At 39.6% G+C, this 17,715-nt stretch overlaps 1 protein-coding gene across 4 annotated transcripts in view; it reads left to right on the top strand.

Moving 5' to 3' along the window:
- NLGN4X (neuroligin 4 X-linked) overlaps nucleotides 1-17,715 on the top strand; it is a 154,979-nt gene that overhangs the window by 65,285 nt on the left and 71,979 nt on the right. For 2 of the 4 annotated variants that reach the window (XM_083612125.1, XM_083612124.1), the window contains exons 3-4: nucleotides 5,990-6,049; nucleotides 9,533-9,685. The exons of 1 other annotated variant lie outside the window; for it this stretch is intronic. In XM_083612125.1, coding sequence (XP_083468251.1) covers nucleotides 5,990-6,049; nucleotides 9,533-9,685 — 213 coding nt within the window. The remainder of the gene's footprint in view (nucleotides 1-5,989; nucleotides 6,050-9,532; nucleotides 9,686-17,715) is intronic. One more of the 4 variants, XM_083612126.1, reaches the window with a different exon arrangement.

The following is a 17,715-nucleotide window of genomic DNA, read 5'->3' as shown; positions in this document are numbered from 1 at the left end:
ACATTGGCCCATTCATCTTACTATTGCTTACACTGTTTGACAGTGGCTCTTAAGGGTTTCAGTTGGTAGTTTCTCCCAGCCCAACTTGGAGATTTCAAGTCCCTTCTGCATGTAAATCAGACGATCTTCCAGTGAACCACAGCTGTAGTATTGTTAGAACTCTACAACTAACAACATAAATTTTGGTAAAAGAGTGTTTTTGTACATCTATTCTTCTCAGTAACACAACAATTTGCAATTTGAGATTCACTAAGAATGTAATTAAACTATGTTCTCAGAATGACCAACTGGACATGTTGACAACAACCTAAGTATGCTATTCCTTTAACTCACTGACAAACTGCGATGTGTGCATTGCATTGCGACGGGTTACATCACTGGTCATGACATGATGTAACCCAACGCAGCATGATGTAAGCGTCGTGATACATTGGAGATTTAAAGAAACAGCAACGTTTCATATTTAAAATTTAGCTTGGGGAATTTCCTTCTGTCCTGTCTTTTTGACCTTAATGATGATCTTTTAAAATATATGCATTATTTGATTGTGTTATTAAAGGAATAATAAACAGTGAAGTGTAGGAAAAATATGGTACAAAATGGTGACAAGTTTGAATGTTCCTGACTTCTACGTGTTTTCTAATGGTTAGCTGACTATAAGGGCAAAAATTGGGGTATCCTGCATTAAACTGATAACTGGTTGTAGCATACTCTGGTCTGGATAGTGGCAATTATTCTTTAGGAATGGCCCAGGCTTGCAGTAGGGTGTTGGATTGTGGCAGGTTTTTATCTTAATGTGGTTTAAATTATTCACCTTGCAGTTAAATATAAGTGATTGCAACTTGGTGGTGAAAAAGTACCCTAAGCATGTTATTCTATGCTCCCTTCATGCATTGAACCCAATAAGACTGCTGTGTATGAGATCAGACTGGAAGTGACACATCTCATCCTTTTGATCCTTCGTATGTCTATTCTGACGCGGGTGGCGCTGTGGTCTAAACCACTGAGCCTTGGGCTTGCCAATTGGAAGGTTGGTGTTTGAATACCCTCGATGGGGTGAGCTCCTGTTGCTTGGTCCCTGCTCCTGCCAACCTAGCAGTTCGAAAGCACATCAGAGTGCAAGTAGATAAATAGGTACCGCTCCGGCGGGAAGGTAAACGGCGTTTCCGTGCGCTGCTCTGGTTTGCCAGAAGTGGCTTAGTCATGCTGGCCACATGACCCGGAAGCTGTACGCCGGCTCCCTTGGCCAATAAAGCGAGATGAGCGCCACAATCCCAGAGTCGGCCACGACTGGACCTAATGGTCAGGGGTCCCTTTACCTTATGTCTATTCTGATGTATTAAAAGTGGCCTGAACTTGCTTAGATAAAGTATTGCACTTCTTAATTAACTTTGGAGTAGCCTCTTGAGTCTAGACTTTTAGCTGTGCTACTTTTGCCCTTCTTGTTTATTCTGGGTTATACAGTTTTTCTGTCTTCCTGCTATGGCCCGTTTAAATATTATCCATGCTGTGTCTAGAATGATTTTTCACTGCAGATTGTGTTTATGAAAGAGAGACTCAAAATAAGATAAGTGGAATCCACAGGGAGAAATTGCAGCAGTTAACATAAAAACTAATCAGATCATGACAAGAGGATTATGGACAGAGGAGTGTGTTTTAAATAGTAAAGGAGAAACCTGCAATATTGGCTTGTAGACTGGATGTTGAGCATAATGAACTGAGCACAACAGTGAAATTGTAAACCTAGGAGCCTGAGCAAAGAGGGAATACCTAAGATTTTCAAACTGATGAAAATTAATTACCCTCGGGTATAAGTAAATGAGTAAGTATATAAGGGACGCGGGTGGCGCTGTGGGTAAAAGCCTCAGCGCCTAGGACTTGCCGATCGAAAGGTCGGTGGTTTGAATCCCCGCGGCGGGGTGCGCTCCCGTCGCTCGGTCCCAGCGCCTGCCAACCTAGCAGTTCGAAAGCACCCCCGGGTGCAACTAGATAAATAGGGACCGCTTACTAGCGGGAAGGTAAACGGCGTTCCGTGTGCTGTGCTGGCTCGCCAGATGCAGCTTGTCACACTGGCCACGTGACCCGGAAATGTCTGCGGACAGCGCTGGCTCCCGGCCACTAGAGTGAGATGAGCGCACAACCCTAGAGTCTGGCAAGACTGGCCCGTATGGGCAGGGGTACCTTTACCTTTACCTTATAAGTAAATGGAAGATTTTCTTTCTTTGCGGTCTAAAAAGACACATTACTGTGAAATTTTGTGGTAAAATTATTTAATACTTCCCATTTCTGGACCTTGCTTTGCAAAGGATTGCACAGATTAATATTACTATGAACTAGTCTTTACAGCAGCCTTTGTTAGCTTGGTGCCCTCCAAATGTTTTGAACTACAACTCTGCACTAGTTCCAACCGGCACAGCCCCAGTTTTATACAATGTACCCTGCCAAATCCATCCGTCATTTTCATGAGCAAAGCCACTGGAAAAAAGTGCTGAAGTAGTTACTGCTAGACTCATCAATAGCAGATTACTGTGGACCACAGGGGATCCTGACACAAGGTGGAAAACCCTGGGGTGATGTAAGTGAAAATATTAAAGAGGAGGAGGTTGAGGTAATGAAAATAAGACACTCAAAAGAACCTGGAAACAAAGGCAGGAAGAAAGTTAAGTGAACACATAAGAACAAAGAACCATTCTGAACTTTGCTGAAGTGTAGTGAGAAAAAGGAGATAAAAACCAAAGGAGATATGTATTAAATTATGGGAGAATAGGGAAATGAATAGTGGCTGACAACTAGCAGTTAGTTAGGGACAGACAAGTCTGCCTATTCCAGGTCAATGGAACTCTTTCGGATGTGTGCACTCATAAGTCTGTTCTGTCTTCTTTCTCTATTAAACTGTAGTTTTAATAAAGCCACATGAAAATTCACATTCAAAGCATATTTTCTAACATATATTTCGCTCACAACGTGCATTTTGAAATGTATTTTTATAGCTTTCTGGGGGAGACTTGCATCAAGGTTCAGGATTCGTGGAAGCAAACAGTGCTATCTGAACCATGTCTACTTAGAAGTAAGTCCTGCTGAAATCAATGGGAGTAAGGTTAGGATTATAGCTAGAATTCTGCTCAGCATATTTGTCCAGAAGGTATGCATCAGATCAGTTCATATTAGAGGCCACATCAAATTTTGAGGGACTGAAAATGGGATGGTGTTTATGAAGAAGAAAGCCAAATTATATTTTGATCATATTAAAGATTTTTGCATACAGGAAAGTCAATGTACGTAGCTTCAGGTGGGGTATCAAAGTACATTTAAGTAAGTAGGAACACAAAGACAGAAACTTTGGCCACCAATACTGTATGGAATCCAGAAACAAATATGACAAAAGCTCAGTTGTGATGGGCTTCAAGGGCTGGCCAGTACTTTGCCCACACTTTGCCATTTCAGTAGGACCCAATCCTCACTACTATGTACCAGCCAGGAATGCATTTTTAAACAAAAAAATGTATTCAGTAGGTTCCAAACTATAATGATGTTAGCCACCTGCATAATGTCAGCTGGTAATGGAGCCCAAAGGGCTGGAGCTGCGGCAGTAAAAGTCTGGTTTCTGGTACAAATTGAGCATACCTCTAGAGCATGTGGTATTCTCAACAACCCCATCTGAGCAGCAAGTTGCCAGACAGGGATACAGGGGGTGAAATGGTTCCTTCAGTAATCTGAGTTAACACCAAAACACAAATGGGAAGTAGAACTGCACAAAGTAGCTCTTGCCTGTGCATAGAATGGAAACATCTGAAAAGCAGGGAGCAGCTTGGGCATGTGCAGCCTTCCATGCAACCTGGAATCCCAATTACTCAGGTGTCCAGATGACAAACAAGGCTGAACATGTGAAGGCTTCACCCCATTTTAGCCATTCACATTCTATGAATGGACACCAGGGGCTGGTTGCGGCCTTGCTGCCTACTTGCAAGTTGGTATTAACCATGAGCAGTATCCCTGGATATGGCTAAAAGTCTTCATATGAATACAGGTCATCATACTGTAAAAGAAATGCAACAGAGAGACTGGAAATGTTTCTTGTGGTGAGTATATAAGCTGAACAGGGAGAACCATGTTGTGTTAAAAGTCAGGTGAAGTGACATCTACTCTCTTCATCTACATTTACCGTGCTTATTGCCTTTGTTGGTGTGATTTACTAGGGAACATCCTTCCACAGTCAGAAAAGCAGACAGGTCCCGGGATCAAATGCAAACTTCCAGGACTCTCTGTGTGGCCCTTGGCACTTTCCCCAGGTGACACGCCTTCTCAGCTCTGCTTTGTGCCTCAAGTGTTTATGCCTGGCTGAAATGTTTCCTTGAGTTCGGATAATGTCTCTTTGTTGCTCGGATGTAGAGAGGTATATGAGAGCATGTATAGAAACTAGCCTAGTGTATAAAGGTAAAAATTGCATTTATTGCCCATTTTTGGTCTCTGGCCTCCATATGCCATTGGCTTATGGATCCTGGAAAATTGTCCAGTTGGAAAATATTGTCTGCTCCTAATGTACGGTAAACTAAACATCCTTTGGATTTGTGGCCCTGATGTTTTACCTCATTAGCTTTCACGGTACCATCTGGTTCAACCCATGTCAACACAACTTTTTTGGCTGGTCTTTCTCTCTCTCTCTCTCTCTCTCTCTCTCTCTGCGTATCCCACTAAATGAGAAAACTCAACATGGCAAAATTATACGCAACAGAAGGGGGAGCCTTATAAAGAATGAATAATGTCACTCATAGTTTAGAGAAATGTCACACCAAGCTTACATGAATCAATTTTTCCCACATGCACCATCTGTGCGAGGGATTGTACATACTGTACTACTCTCTTCCCCTGTGGCTCCCCCCCATAGTCACTCAAGACTGGAAATGGATTTTCCCCAAAGATCTTAGCCCTACGAGAGTTCCTGCATGTTATGTCTCAATATATCCAGATCTATGGGGAATTCTTGATTCTAAATAAGAGCTGTAATACTGTTTCTTACTTCTGTTTTGCTCTCATGGTAAGTAAAATGTTGTATATAACTATGGCAGGTATAATGTGCCTGGAACTGAATGTGTAATCCACACATAGGCCTGAATCTTTCACACTCAGATGATTCTCAGTTAAAAATTAGATGTTTTAAGTTCATTGTTGCTGATGGTGGAAATGTGTATTCAGTGAAACAAATATCCTGACTTCTCTGTGTTGCGTAATATTTTCCATGTGTTAATTCCATCTGTGTTAATTATTTTGTTTGTATTAATAATAATTACATTAAATTCATTTCAAATATTACAGTGATTTTTGTCAGAAGATGAGCTACGTTTGGCATGTCCAAGATGTTGGGTATGCCCAGTAGGATTTTTGACTTTTCCACTCTGAACAGCAACAGACCCAAATTTCTATTTGCCATGTCACAAAAGTGTATACCTCTCCTTGGTGTACAGAATAGTTGTGTAGTTCTTTGGATCCAAACCATAATGACTTGGGAACAGAGACAATGGCACAACTTAGGCAGGCATCTGAAACAGAATTTCATATTCATTTTTCACCACTTATCCCCAATCTTTTAAAATCTTTGCTAATTAAAAAGTCTTATTTGATGAATATTGTACTAAGATAGTGCACTGAAAATTGGACTGTCAACTGAATTACAAAGAATTCATGTATACAGAATGTATTTTTTTCTTATCAATTTTGAATGCAAAATAGGCAATCATTTTAAATAAAATTAATTGCATTGTCACAACATTTGATTTTTTCCTACCAGTTTTTTTCTGATTTGTTGTCTTTCGCATTTATGTTAGTGTGCAATTTGCATCCTTTTTTTCAGATTCAAATTTTGACTTTTTGTGTTACTTTTTTTTCTTTTTTCCACTTTTTGGATAGTTTTTTTTTTCCTTTAAATTTTTGGGAACCTGCTGTTTTTGAATTCTCTTTTTTCCCTTTATTCTCCTGCTCACTCTGATCCCAGGAGCCAACACAAAGAAAAGCGCAGATGATATAACCAGTAATGATCGTGGGGAAGACGAAGGTATTTTTTGTTTTTGTTTTCCCAAAAACTGAAACGTGATATGCATGAACATTAACTTCCCCCCTCCTTTATTTAATCACACACATTTCAGTGTGCTGTTTTATTTTCTTCTTATCTGGAATCAACTTTCCTTTCCACCTGTTTTTTTCTTCTTCCAAAAATAAGACACAAATTAGCATTTAGATGACTGCAATTCCCCTTTGAGATAAGTGTACAGGTTATCTGTAAATATGTGTGAAGTGAGTAACATAAATATTATTTACAACCAAAAATGCTTCCTTATTCCCAGTCCGAATTTTTGCCTAGGAAAAGGGGAAAAAATATGGAATTGAAACCTTGCATGTGTATCTTTTCCTTTATCCTTTTTAGTACATTTTGTAAATTCACCTTCACCTTATCTCCCTCTTTCTCTTCCCCGTATAGTGGATGCAATTACTTTGTCTCCAGTTTCAGTCCCTGCTCCCCTGATATTTCAAAGGAAACTGTTTAATTTCTTTTATTCTTTAAAGCTTTCTTCCTTTGCATGTATCCGGGACAACGTTAACACTACCATTTACTCCCATATTGCTCCCAGGAACATGGTTTGTGTGTTTATATATTATATATAGCACACTAGTGATGCCCATCCTTTTGGGATGTCCATCACTTCCATGTTATTGTAAACATGCACGGAAGCATAATCATGTGGGTATATGTTTTATATATTTATATATATATATAAAGTCTGTGAAGTGTCATGGATACAACTACTTAGGTTGTAGCAACTGCGTTATTCTGGTAGGTGTAAAGGAAGCCTAACTGTGGTGGGGACTTTTTTTTTGGGGGGGGGGGTTGCAGGATTCATTTAAACCCCTGTGGATTATTGGGTGCTTGTTATGCAATGCAAGATTTTTAAAACTTTCCCCATAAGGATGGAGGCAAGTACCTTAATAATATGACATGATGATGTTTCTCTTTCTCTGTTTAATAATAAGCACATACACTATAAGAATACACTATCAGCGTTTGGTTATATTCAGATTAATCACAAACTCTTACGAATTTCAGAGAAAATCTTAATTCACTCCTAAACCTCTTTATTGTTCCACATTTAATAGCAGCTTTAATAACAGACCACTATGCTTTGAACCCTTTTCAGACAAAAATTACACCTAGCTTGCTTCTTAATGTTACACATCCTGACAAAGGTTTGCATAAACAGATGAATTATCTGAGTCTGCCACTTTCATGCATTCTGGATTTCAACCTCACATCCTTGGTGTCTGGTCTTTTCTTAGCTTATTTCACTTCTTTTCTGTGTTTTGGAATTTGACACTATTTCAACTAGCATGGTAACATTTGCCCTTTCTGTTCCCTTCAGAAATCTTTATAGTTATGGTGCGGTCACCTCTTAATCTCCTTCTTTCTCGAGAGTTTAGAATTATGGTGGCTTTTCTGACCTTTTCAAGTACAGCTGCTGAGATCTATGCTTCCTTGTTATTGCAACTGTTCACCTTCTTTTCCATTGCTCTGCTGCTGTAATAATGCCTTTTCAAATAAAGTAATTAGACATTTAGTTCATACACAGCAAATAGATTCTGTCATGCAAGGGCTGAGCTCAGAAATTAGTTTTTCTGTAAAGTACGTCTACCCTCCCTCCCTCCCTCCCTAAGTTTGATTATTTGATTTCTATACCACTTAATATATTAAATAACATTTTCTGTTCCTCTTATGGGGGCAGATCTGAAGGAGGGCTGCCAGTTGCTGCCCCCTATGCTAGAGTCTATATCTTCTATAGGTAAAGGAAGGTATTATATTCCATACTGGTGTCTTGAACAGCACTACAAATGTGATTCTTAGTAGAAAATAGGTGTTTTATTTATCTTTCCAAGGATACGTGAAAATATATTTCTTTCTTAGTTGCAAGTCTGTTGGTTGTTAGCTAGCACATACCTAACACAGGGGCAGACCTTCGCAATATGCTGCCTTGTGCGAGGCCATTTGATGCCATCCCCACAGCCCTCACAGTGCTGGCTTGAGCTGGGCATTGAGAAGGAGATGTGAGGCTCTGACAGGTTCCTAGTGCTCTCCTCGGCTGCATGCTTGGTGCAACCACACCACAAACACTGCCCTAAATCCTCCTCTGCCTACCATGTGTTCTAGAACCAATACAGATACTTTGGTGAATCAACATTTTTCTCCATCAACCTCTGGATTCAAATCAAGGAAATGTGGGAGTATAAAACACCACATACTGGTTTGATAACGAGCGGTAGATTGTGGACTAAAGGGAAATACTATTTCCCATTAACATAGAACTATTAATTGCCCGGCAATTTATTAAATAGAATATGCAACTATCAGCACCAACTAGTTTAGGAGAGCTTTTCTGAAGGGTGGTTGAAAGGTACTGTGGTCCTCCTCCCTACCTCCAAATAAAGTCACTTATATCCACCACTTTTATACATACCTTTGGTTTGCTAAATGGGGGACTCTTCTAATGGGTGAGCAAAATTGGCTGTTCCCAAGATACTACCCTTTTTTTCAGCTGACAAACTGGGGGAAAGCCATTTTGCTTCTGTTTTGGAAATCCCAGTTCAGCCCCACAGATGCTTCTAAAAGTGGTTTCAGTGGCAGGGAGGCTTCTTACAATAATGGGAGGGAAAGGTTACTTCTTTTGGCATCTTTCTCCTCCTCCTTTTTCCGTGAAACATTTTGGTCTTTTTAAGTATTTTGAAGCAAGCAACAGGATGGCAAATTGCGAATGTCATTCCTAGTGGTCCTCTGTTGATTCAATTTAATTAGTTTAGACAAAGCAGAATGCAGATATAAAACTCTTTTTGTCTCCCTAATATCTGTCAAGATATTTTGCCCGAAGATTTTCCCCACCCACTTCACATCTTACTGTGAATGATAATTTTTGGTGGGGTTAGTTTGTTGAATATGCTTCAAGAACTGCAACATTATCAGTTTCAGAAATTGAGGAAGACAGAAAGACATGGGACGGTGCTGCTATTTATGTTAATAAACCTATTAAAAGTTTGCTATTTTAAAATAATGTTTATGTTATAAACCACCTCATAATGACACTTTCTGTACATTACTTACTTCAACTTATGTATTTTGCATGTGAGATTCCTACATTAACTTGAGGCCTAGTATTGTGTGATACATATTCCAAAAGCAACACAGCTCTGTTTCAAGTTGTGATCCAGGTGAGACTCAGCAGATATAGTTCCCCGCCTCCACTACCATTACAGTTGTGCAATGAGAGATGCTGTCACCTATGGTACTTTTGGCCCTTTCCGGGCTTATCTACAAGCCCTATCTCCTTTTTTTATTCTGGTCCTAACTGAAGATAAGCAGACTAGTAGATAAGAAAAATAGATGAAGTGAGAAAATATGCAAAAATTATTAACACTTTGCGGGGGCGGGGATAGGCAACAGTTTTCCTTTAATACTTGTATTACTTTCTTGTGTTTTCCTTACTTGTGTTCTTTTCAGACATACATGATCAGAACAGCAAGAAGCCAGTGATGGTCTACATCCATGGTGGATCATATATGGAAGGTACAGGGAATATTGTTGACGGCAGCATACTGGCCAGCTATGGAAATGTCATTGTTGTAACCATCAACTACAGGCTAGGGGTTCTAGGTAAGTTCCCCCCTTTTTTCTTTCTTAAATCAATGAGCGATAACAGTTCTTCAGAGCCACTTCTGATTTATTTCTCTTAAACCATTTAATGGTTGATACATTCTATATGCTGGTTCATGCTGGAAAATCCCAGTGGGTGCAATGGAAAGATACCCTTCTCCATGCAGTGTTTTCAGAATCTGTGGTTCTAATTTGATGGATGCATTTTATAATGAACTATGCCTATTAGTCTCTTCCATCTTCTGGGAAAGAGCACTGAGGCAAAGCTTTGTATAATCAATTCGATTTCCTTTTAGTCAACTCTTGCCACATTGGTTATTGCTTGTGTTGCTGCGTGAGGTTTTTCAGATAACATATATTAGATTGGAGAAACTGAATTATATTGGTAGGTGATGTTTTTTTCTTGAATGTAACCACTTCTGCTGTTGCCTAAATCACTGGCTGGGTCATGATGGTATGAATTCAAGGCAGCCAAGATAAGTTTTCTTTGTGACTCAGTAACTTCCTTGCCTTGGGCTGGAAACTCCTACAAACACACTCTTATAACAACCTTCCTCGCCAATAGTGAGCTGGTACCAACAAACAATGAAACTGAATATAAAATATAAAATTTGCCAACATATTAGCAGATACATGTGGATTTTGTTTTGTAATGATTTGCTGGGTGGTGAGGAATGCAAACTGTGGCTACTATTTGTTTCAAAATCTCATGCTATATAAAGAATGAGTCACCTGAAGGTTGCCATTATTTTCTCACTGGCACTTGACTGAATTATGCCTGCTTTTAAGCTTCCTCATGAAAGTTAAAGGCTTCTGGTTGTTAAAATGTGGTGAAACATAGACCAGAAAATTAGTTTGCCTTATATTACTTAGCTAATAAAATAGCTATGTTTTTTATTTAAAAAAACTAATTGTTGTCTCAATAATATATTTTTATTCCCCTACTTTTGCAAAAACAACAACAACAAAACCATCAAGCAGGAGTGCTTTTTTAGCTTTCTGTAGTGCATCTTCATTTCCTTAAATGAACCATTACTAAAGCACTGTGATTTTGTCTATCAATAAATAAGGCACTCAACATGGAGTTGGCCATGAAAGCAGTTGGGAATGCAACTGGCTGTGGCCAAATTGCTGACAAGAGCTAAGCATTCAAAAGCATTAGGCCTCTTTTGTTTGGCATGCACTAGTTGAGAGTTTGTTTTCAGGCTCAGTTCAACGTGCTGCTTTTAACCTTTAAGCCCTACATGGCTTAGGACCTGGTTATTTTAAGGACCACAGTATTTTCCTCACATCTGAGCCATTGCTCCAGAACCCTTGATCCTATGAAGGATGGTGGGTAGATACTAGGACTAGAGCCTTTTCTGTTATGGCACCCAACCTTGCAGAATATCCACCTGCGATTCATCATACTCCAACACTTTAATGTTTTACATAGTTAGTTGAAACATGGCTATTTATTAAAGTGTTTGACTAAGTGCCATTTTGGTTTACTTCATTGAATTCCCACTTTGATCCTTACTTTTTACAAATGATTTTATCATTTCTCTAGTCTGTTACATTAATGTTGGTTCATCGTGATTGCCATTGTGGTTTTAGGAGTGTTGCATATGTTATGAAATATTGTATTTTTTTTTAAAGCAGCTTTGAGTGGGATACAAGTTTTTTTAAAAAATAAAATTAAATACATTAAATATATTTCATCCCCTATCCAATACCTACCTCTCAGAAGAATAACAGTGAAATTTTAACTATAGCCACTGAGAAGTAAGTATTGAATCCAATGCGTTTATTCCCAGGTAATGGGGTTAGGATCATGGTCTTGATGTGCTGTTTCTCTCATATGATATTGCGATTAAAATAAAAAAGAATAAGAAAAAATGGTTCAGCTGATGCATTGATGTTGAAGGCTGTAAGGAACAAAAACAAACTGGCATTTGTGAGCCATGTTCATAGTTCCCACTTCTGTGCTTTGTTTGGTAGCATGCGGTTAGTTCTTAAGCAGTGTCTGCTGGGCTAGCCTGGCAGTGGCGATGATCTCTCTTCACACTTGCAGCTTAGCCTGACCAGATGAGAACACCTGGACAGTTCAGGGTTATAAGTACTTGTCTGCAATCTGGCTGTACCACAATTATGCATCTTGGTCAATCTCCACCTTTTGGCTCTCTGGCTGCCCAGCACCTGTATGTGCCTCCTCCATTCCCCTCCTCTGCACTGCTGACATATCCAAGCATATGAGTCAGTTAAGCGCATCATCGAGGGAGGGAGGCAGCTCACCCTTGCTTTAACCTGCCTCCACTTCTTGGAAGTGATGGGTGACACATAACAGCAATTTTAAATGCCACGACCCACCTCCATGCAAAATATCCTTCTGCTACCAAGTCTGTCCTCTGTCCCTGTCCCTTCTCCCACTCAGAGGCATGAGAAAACGTTGGCTCCTTGCCCGTTTCCTGTTCATGTTCCTGATTAATAAACTGGCATCTCCTGTGCATGTTGGACATTAAAAATACCTTATGGTTGGATTATTCTTGTTTGACAATGTCGCAGTTAATGCTAGCTGCCTTGAGCACTTCTTCGGATGTGGGAAGCAATATGCTAATTTCTTAACAAATAATAAAAAATGTTTTTCCTTTAATACTATCAATCACGGATGTCAGAGTAACTTGTAGGTTCAGTTTCTAGCGTGGGTAGTCATTCCACAATTGTAGTGCAAACAATTATCCTAGACTCTGCCTTCAGTCTAATTTTATAATTTTCTTTGCAGGATGAATTGTTGGGGAGATAGATGTGCAGACATCTGTGCAAGCTAGCCAGGGGTTGAATAGTGGAGAATGCATATATGAAATTTTTATTTAACTCATAGGAGACCACCTGTTTCCAAATGTGCATTCTGTTAAAAGCAGTGCCTAGCATCCATATTTGGATATTCCTTCAGATGGTCTTCCAGTTTATACCTGCTGTTCCTAGATTTCTGAAGTTATTCTAAAGCATGGGGCAGAAACTCAAAGTTGTTGAGCTTTTTGCCTATTTCCCAAAATTTCCCTGGACATATGGCAACCCTACTCTATGACTGCAGTCCTAAATGCACATATTCAATAGGGTTTACAGACAAAATGTAATTATGCAATCTAATAGTATATTACTAGTCCCAATAATACATTTCAGTTTGTACAATACACAAATATTTACAAATTTAACAGTTGCTTATTTTAATATTTCTTCTTCTTTACTTAGACCATTTAATATCAATGATGAAGCATGTGAACTATAACAATTTAAGTTTTGCTCTAAAGCCATCAGGCAAAGATGGGCAAGGGGGTGTCACATGCAAACACTTCACTAAAATACAGCAGTTATGATTCATTTAAGTTAATAGTCTTAAAACATGTTGAATTTCTGTTATAAGCCACCTGCTAACTGAAAACAAAATTGTTGTTAAAAGCAACACATTAGGCTGTTTGCGGTTTTTTTGTGTTCAGGAATGATTTTCCCTATCCCCACCCATTTGTGACGTTTAAAATGTCATACCCATCTCTGCTCAGCAAGACTCCACCCTCCTCTTAGTCTAGAGATTATTTAATTATATCTATTCACCTGATCCATGTTCAAGCGGTTAATAAAACTCAGCAAGAAAAGATGCCTCATATATGCCTTTATTCCCAGAGAAAGCTAACTAAGTCAGTCTCAAGATTTTGCAACATTTCATCTGCACACTGAGCCTTTCTGTAGATCTGAAATTCTGATACAACTATGCACCGAGAGGGCTGTATAAGGATCTGTTGAGTATATCGGCTGAGTCACACACTGAACTACACTAGAGTGACATGCATATATAACTGATACTCAGGATGTTTGTAAAGCTTTGTTCAGATATAGGGGAAGTAGTGAAGAAGGCAAAGACTGAATTGAGGGCCTTTCTTTCCTTCTATACTACGAATAAAACAATCACTACTAGCCAGGTTCCGTATTTTCACAAATAACAACACATGCACCAGAATAAGGCTATGGGTAGTTATAGAGGTAGACTTGAAATGAGAGATGGAAGAGAAATGAGGTTTGGTTCACATTTTAATGCAAACCTGCTTAATTTGCACTTCCTGAAACAACACTTAAACTGAAACACAGCTATCTTGAGAAATGCACACTTTTGTGGTGTAAGTATCTCCAACTAAAAATGCATGTATTGGGGATAAAAAGTGCATATGCACGCAACATACAAAGAATCTTTATATTAGAGGGAACTGCTTGCAAAAAAACATGTATATTAGGCTGAATGACATACAAAACTTAAGAGAAATATAAACATATTTTCAGGATGTACCTTAGGCACAAGCTGCTAATACCCAATTCAAGTTATACTACCTGTTGTGGCATGTACTACACAGTTCCATTTAATTTATTACTCTCTTGGATTTTGATAATAAAATTTGCTAGTTAAATTTGCTCCTGAGGAAAAAAATGCAGCGCTTTCATGGGCAGAGGAATGGATTAACTAGAGACTAGCAGAGAAAAGCTCAGATAAAAAGGTATTTTGATACAAATGGTTTCTTTGAAAGGTTGGGAGAGATTGGTTCTTCCTCCTCCTCCCCCACCCCCAAATTGCAGCTGCAAGTGAAAGGATTATATATACAACTGATTATTAAAGTCTTCTCAGATAAACCTTCTTTAAAGTGCCAATAAGCCTGATAAAGAATATCAGCAATTTAGTATGAAATACTGCTCAAAGCAGCTGTACTTATCACCTCCCAAAAGGCAATGGATTAAATGTTGAAAAACTTACATATATTTAGACCTGAAAACCAACCAGAAGTACACCCAAACAGCTTGGATTATATTCCAGCAGCTAATTATGGACAGCTCAAGTGGGGACTGGAGTGGGGACCATAGCCATGCGTATATATGTTCAGATAATCAAAGTCTCCAAAGGTGGGCACTTGGAGAAGTAATTTGTCTCACACCTTCTGAACTTAATGCATCCATGCTTTCTGAGTGCTATGTGCATAAGACCAGGCTTCCTCAACCTCAGCCCTCCAGATGTTTTGGGCCTACAACTCCCATGATCCCTAGCTAGCAGGACCAGTGGTCAGGGATGCTGGGAATTGTAGTCTCAAAACGTCTGGAGGGCCGAGGTTGAGGAAGCCCGGCATAGACTTACTAGGCAAAATTGTATCTCTTTCTTGGCAGGGTACAGATCAGTCTGTTGGATATGGGCTCAATGCAGACAAGGCTCAAATGCACAGAAGTCAGGCTGGTCCAACTGGTTGCAATCTGGCTACCTCAAGCCGAGTGTTCATTTGTACTACTTCAATCTGTGGAATGGGCACTTTGGCAGTGCTCCTTCAAATGTTCATTCTGCACCTCTAAGGCATTGCTCTTTTAGTTTGGCAGTGCCTGAAATGCCCCACCCATTGACATTAGGCAGGTGACTTCACTGTTCTGTATTCTTTTCAGCGTCTGATGAAAATGTCTCTACTTTGGTAAACTTAACCAGACATGTACAGCTGACATATATTTTAATCTGATTATAAGTTTTAATAGTGTCACCTCAACTTTCTATGCATCTGGGTAGGCTTGTCTAAACAGAAATGTTTTAGCAGGTGCTGAAAAGAGTACAGGGAATGCACCTGCTTGATCTCAATGGGCAGGGAGTGCCAAAGTGAAGGCGCTGCCACATTAAACAACTGAGTTATTACAAATGCAGAACATGTATTATGTAGCACCTGTAGTAGTGCCAAATCCACTGATCATCATGGCTGGTTGGGCACATGTGGAGTAAGATGCTCTTGTAAGTAAGCTGGTCTCAAGATGTTAGGGTTTTATATACTAATAGTGCTGTAAGCAAGTACTTGCTCTGTCTCAGGCACAGCCAAAAACCACAAGACAGCAAGTGAAAAAGCAGTATTTATTTCTTTTCTGTGCAGAAAGGACCACCAGGGCTTTCTTTGTCCCAAATCAACTGGCCACTGGACAAAGCATTCCAAACAGTTTTATACATTTGGCACAAATTCTACACATTCCATTAAGTTACAATTTCCTATCCAATTCCTATCCAATCCAAATACTGAGTTTCCCTCACCCCATTTCCATGATTGGTCCAAATTACAAACAGTGTTAGCATGCGTACTATCATCTTTAACAGAGAGCGTCATGGGATTGGCCAATACCACACAAAGGGAGCGTCGTGAGATTGGTCACCTTTACCAAATTCTTTGGGCATGCTCAGTATGCCAGGATTTTATTTCGTAATTCCACTACAAGAGTAACACCTTGAACTTGGTGCGGAAACAGATTGACGACTGGTGCAGAGGCGTTATGTGCTGACAAGGCCTCACTGCTGTCAGCAATTATGCTGCAACATCAAGAACTCTTTGTTGGAGTCTCTTCACTGGTTGCTACACACTCTCCCCCAAGTTGATGATAATAAAACAGTAACAACAAAGCAAATAAGAGTATACAATATTCAACTGTCGGGTATCTAACCTTAAAAAACAGGGGAAATGTGCATTTCATATGAAGAGAAGAGTTTGGATTTGATATCCTGCTTTATCACTACCGTAAGGAGTCTCAAAGCGGCTAACATTCTCCTTTCCCTTCCTCCCCCACAACAAACACTCTGTGAGGTGAGTGGGGCTGAGAGACTTCAGAGAAGTGTGACTAGTCCAAGGTCACCCAGCAGCTGCATGTGGAGGAGTGGGGAATCAAACCTGGTTCACCAGATTACGAGTCCACTGCTCTGAACCACTACACCACACTGGCTCTCACATTTCCTATCTCCTTCTGGGAGATGGATTTAAAATTGGAGCAATGCATGCGGTTTTTAAAAGCACAGGAGGACATTTCTGGGTTGGAAGTGAAAGTGGACTTGCTCCTGCTTCCGAGAATATTCTGGTCTGCTTTTCAGTATCTTTCAAAAATGTAATCTTGCAGAAAAGAACGACTTTATAAATTATCCAGTTGTCAATTTTCCTTTCACAGTTATCTAAGCTTGAGATGACCAGAAGGCAGCTGTGTGGCAGGCACTTAGAACTTATTGACCATATTGCTCTCTGTGTATGTCTTTCCTTCTTGCTTTCTGTTACTGTCGTTTTCTTTTCGGTAGAAGATATAATACCTGATAAAAGTATACATTTATAATTCGAGGGGGAGGGGGAGGAATTGTTCCAGCAGGATTTTGAAAAGCAAGGCAGAGCACAAAAATACTGTGCATGCCATGAGGCATATAAAGTAGATTGCTTGTTGGAAGTGACAAGTAGCTCATAGCAAATTTCATGTAAGCATATTTCCAGCTACAGTTTTTAAAGCTTATGTGGCAGCTGTCAGTTTCTTATTAAAGTTTTTATTTTAATCAGATGTTGCTTGGGGGGCGGGTGCTGGGAATTTTCACTTAGTTGCATTGTGGCATAAAAGCCCAGTTCACCACAATGTATTACACATATTCTGCTCATAAGCTGGGGTTTATAGCTGTCAATGGGCAAAGCCTCCCCAATTCTCAGTTTGGAATAGGATCATCTAAAATGATTTATTCCTCAGTCCAGGAAACTACCCCCTCCCCCCAAAAAAAAGGTAATACTCAGAAAATAAATGGTATTATTTCTGTGCTGATTATGAAGTTTGAGCCCTATCATGCTCCCAGTGACACCATCAAAAGCATAATAGAGCCTGAATGCTTGCATAATAAGATTTGATTGAAACTGTTGGATTCACACTTGATTTCATTCAACTGTCAAAGGAAGTGGAAAGGTTTAAAGAAAAAAATCATTTCCATGACAAAAGCTTGGCAGAGAAATATGAAAACCAGCTAGATTTTCTGTGCAATTTTTATTGACATCACTGCAACCAGGGAAGATCCATCTTCGTAGTGGTGTCTTGCTTTCTTCAGGGAGACTTCCCTGTTACCTAATCTGATGTTACATTGGTAGTGAGCAAAAAACCTTCCTCCATACCACCATTCCTCCCAATATTTCTGAGTTTCCATGTGCTGCTTTTAGACATTGTCACTGTTTCGTTGGATGATTCTAAAATCATTTTTGTGT

This window comes from Podarcis filfolensis (assembly GCF_964270895.1).
Source record: "Podarcis filfolensis genome assembly, chromosome: 4".
Taxonomy (NCBI): domain Eukaryota; kingdom Metazoa; phylum Chordata; class Lepidosauria; order Squamata; family Lacertidae; genus Podarcis; species Podarcis filfolensis.
This window is presented reverse-complemented; position numbering and strand designations above follow the sequence as displayed.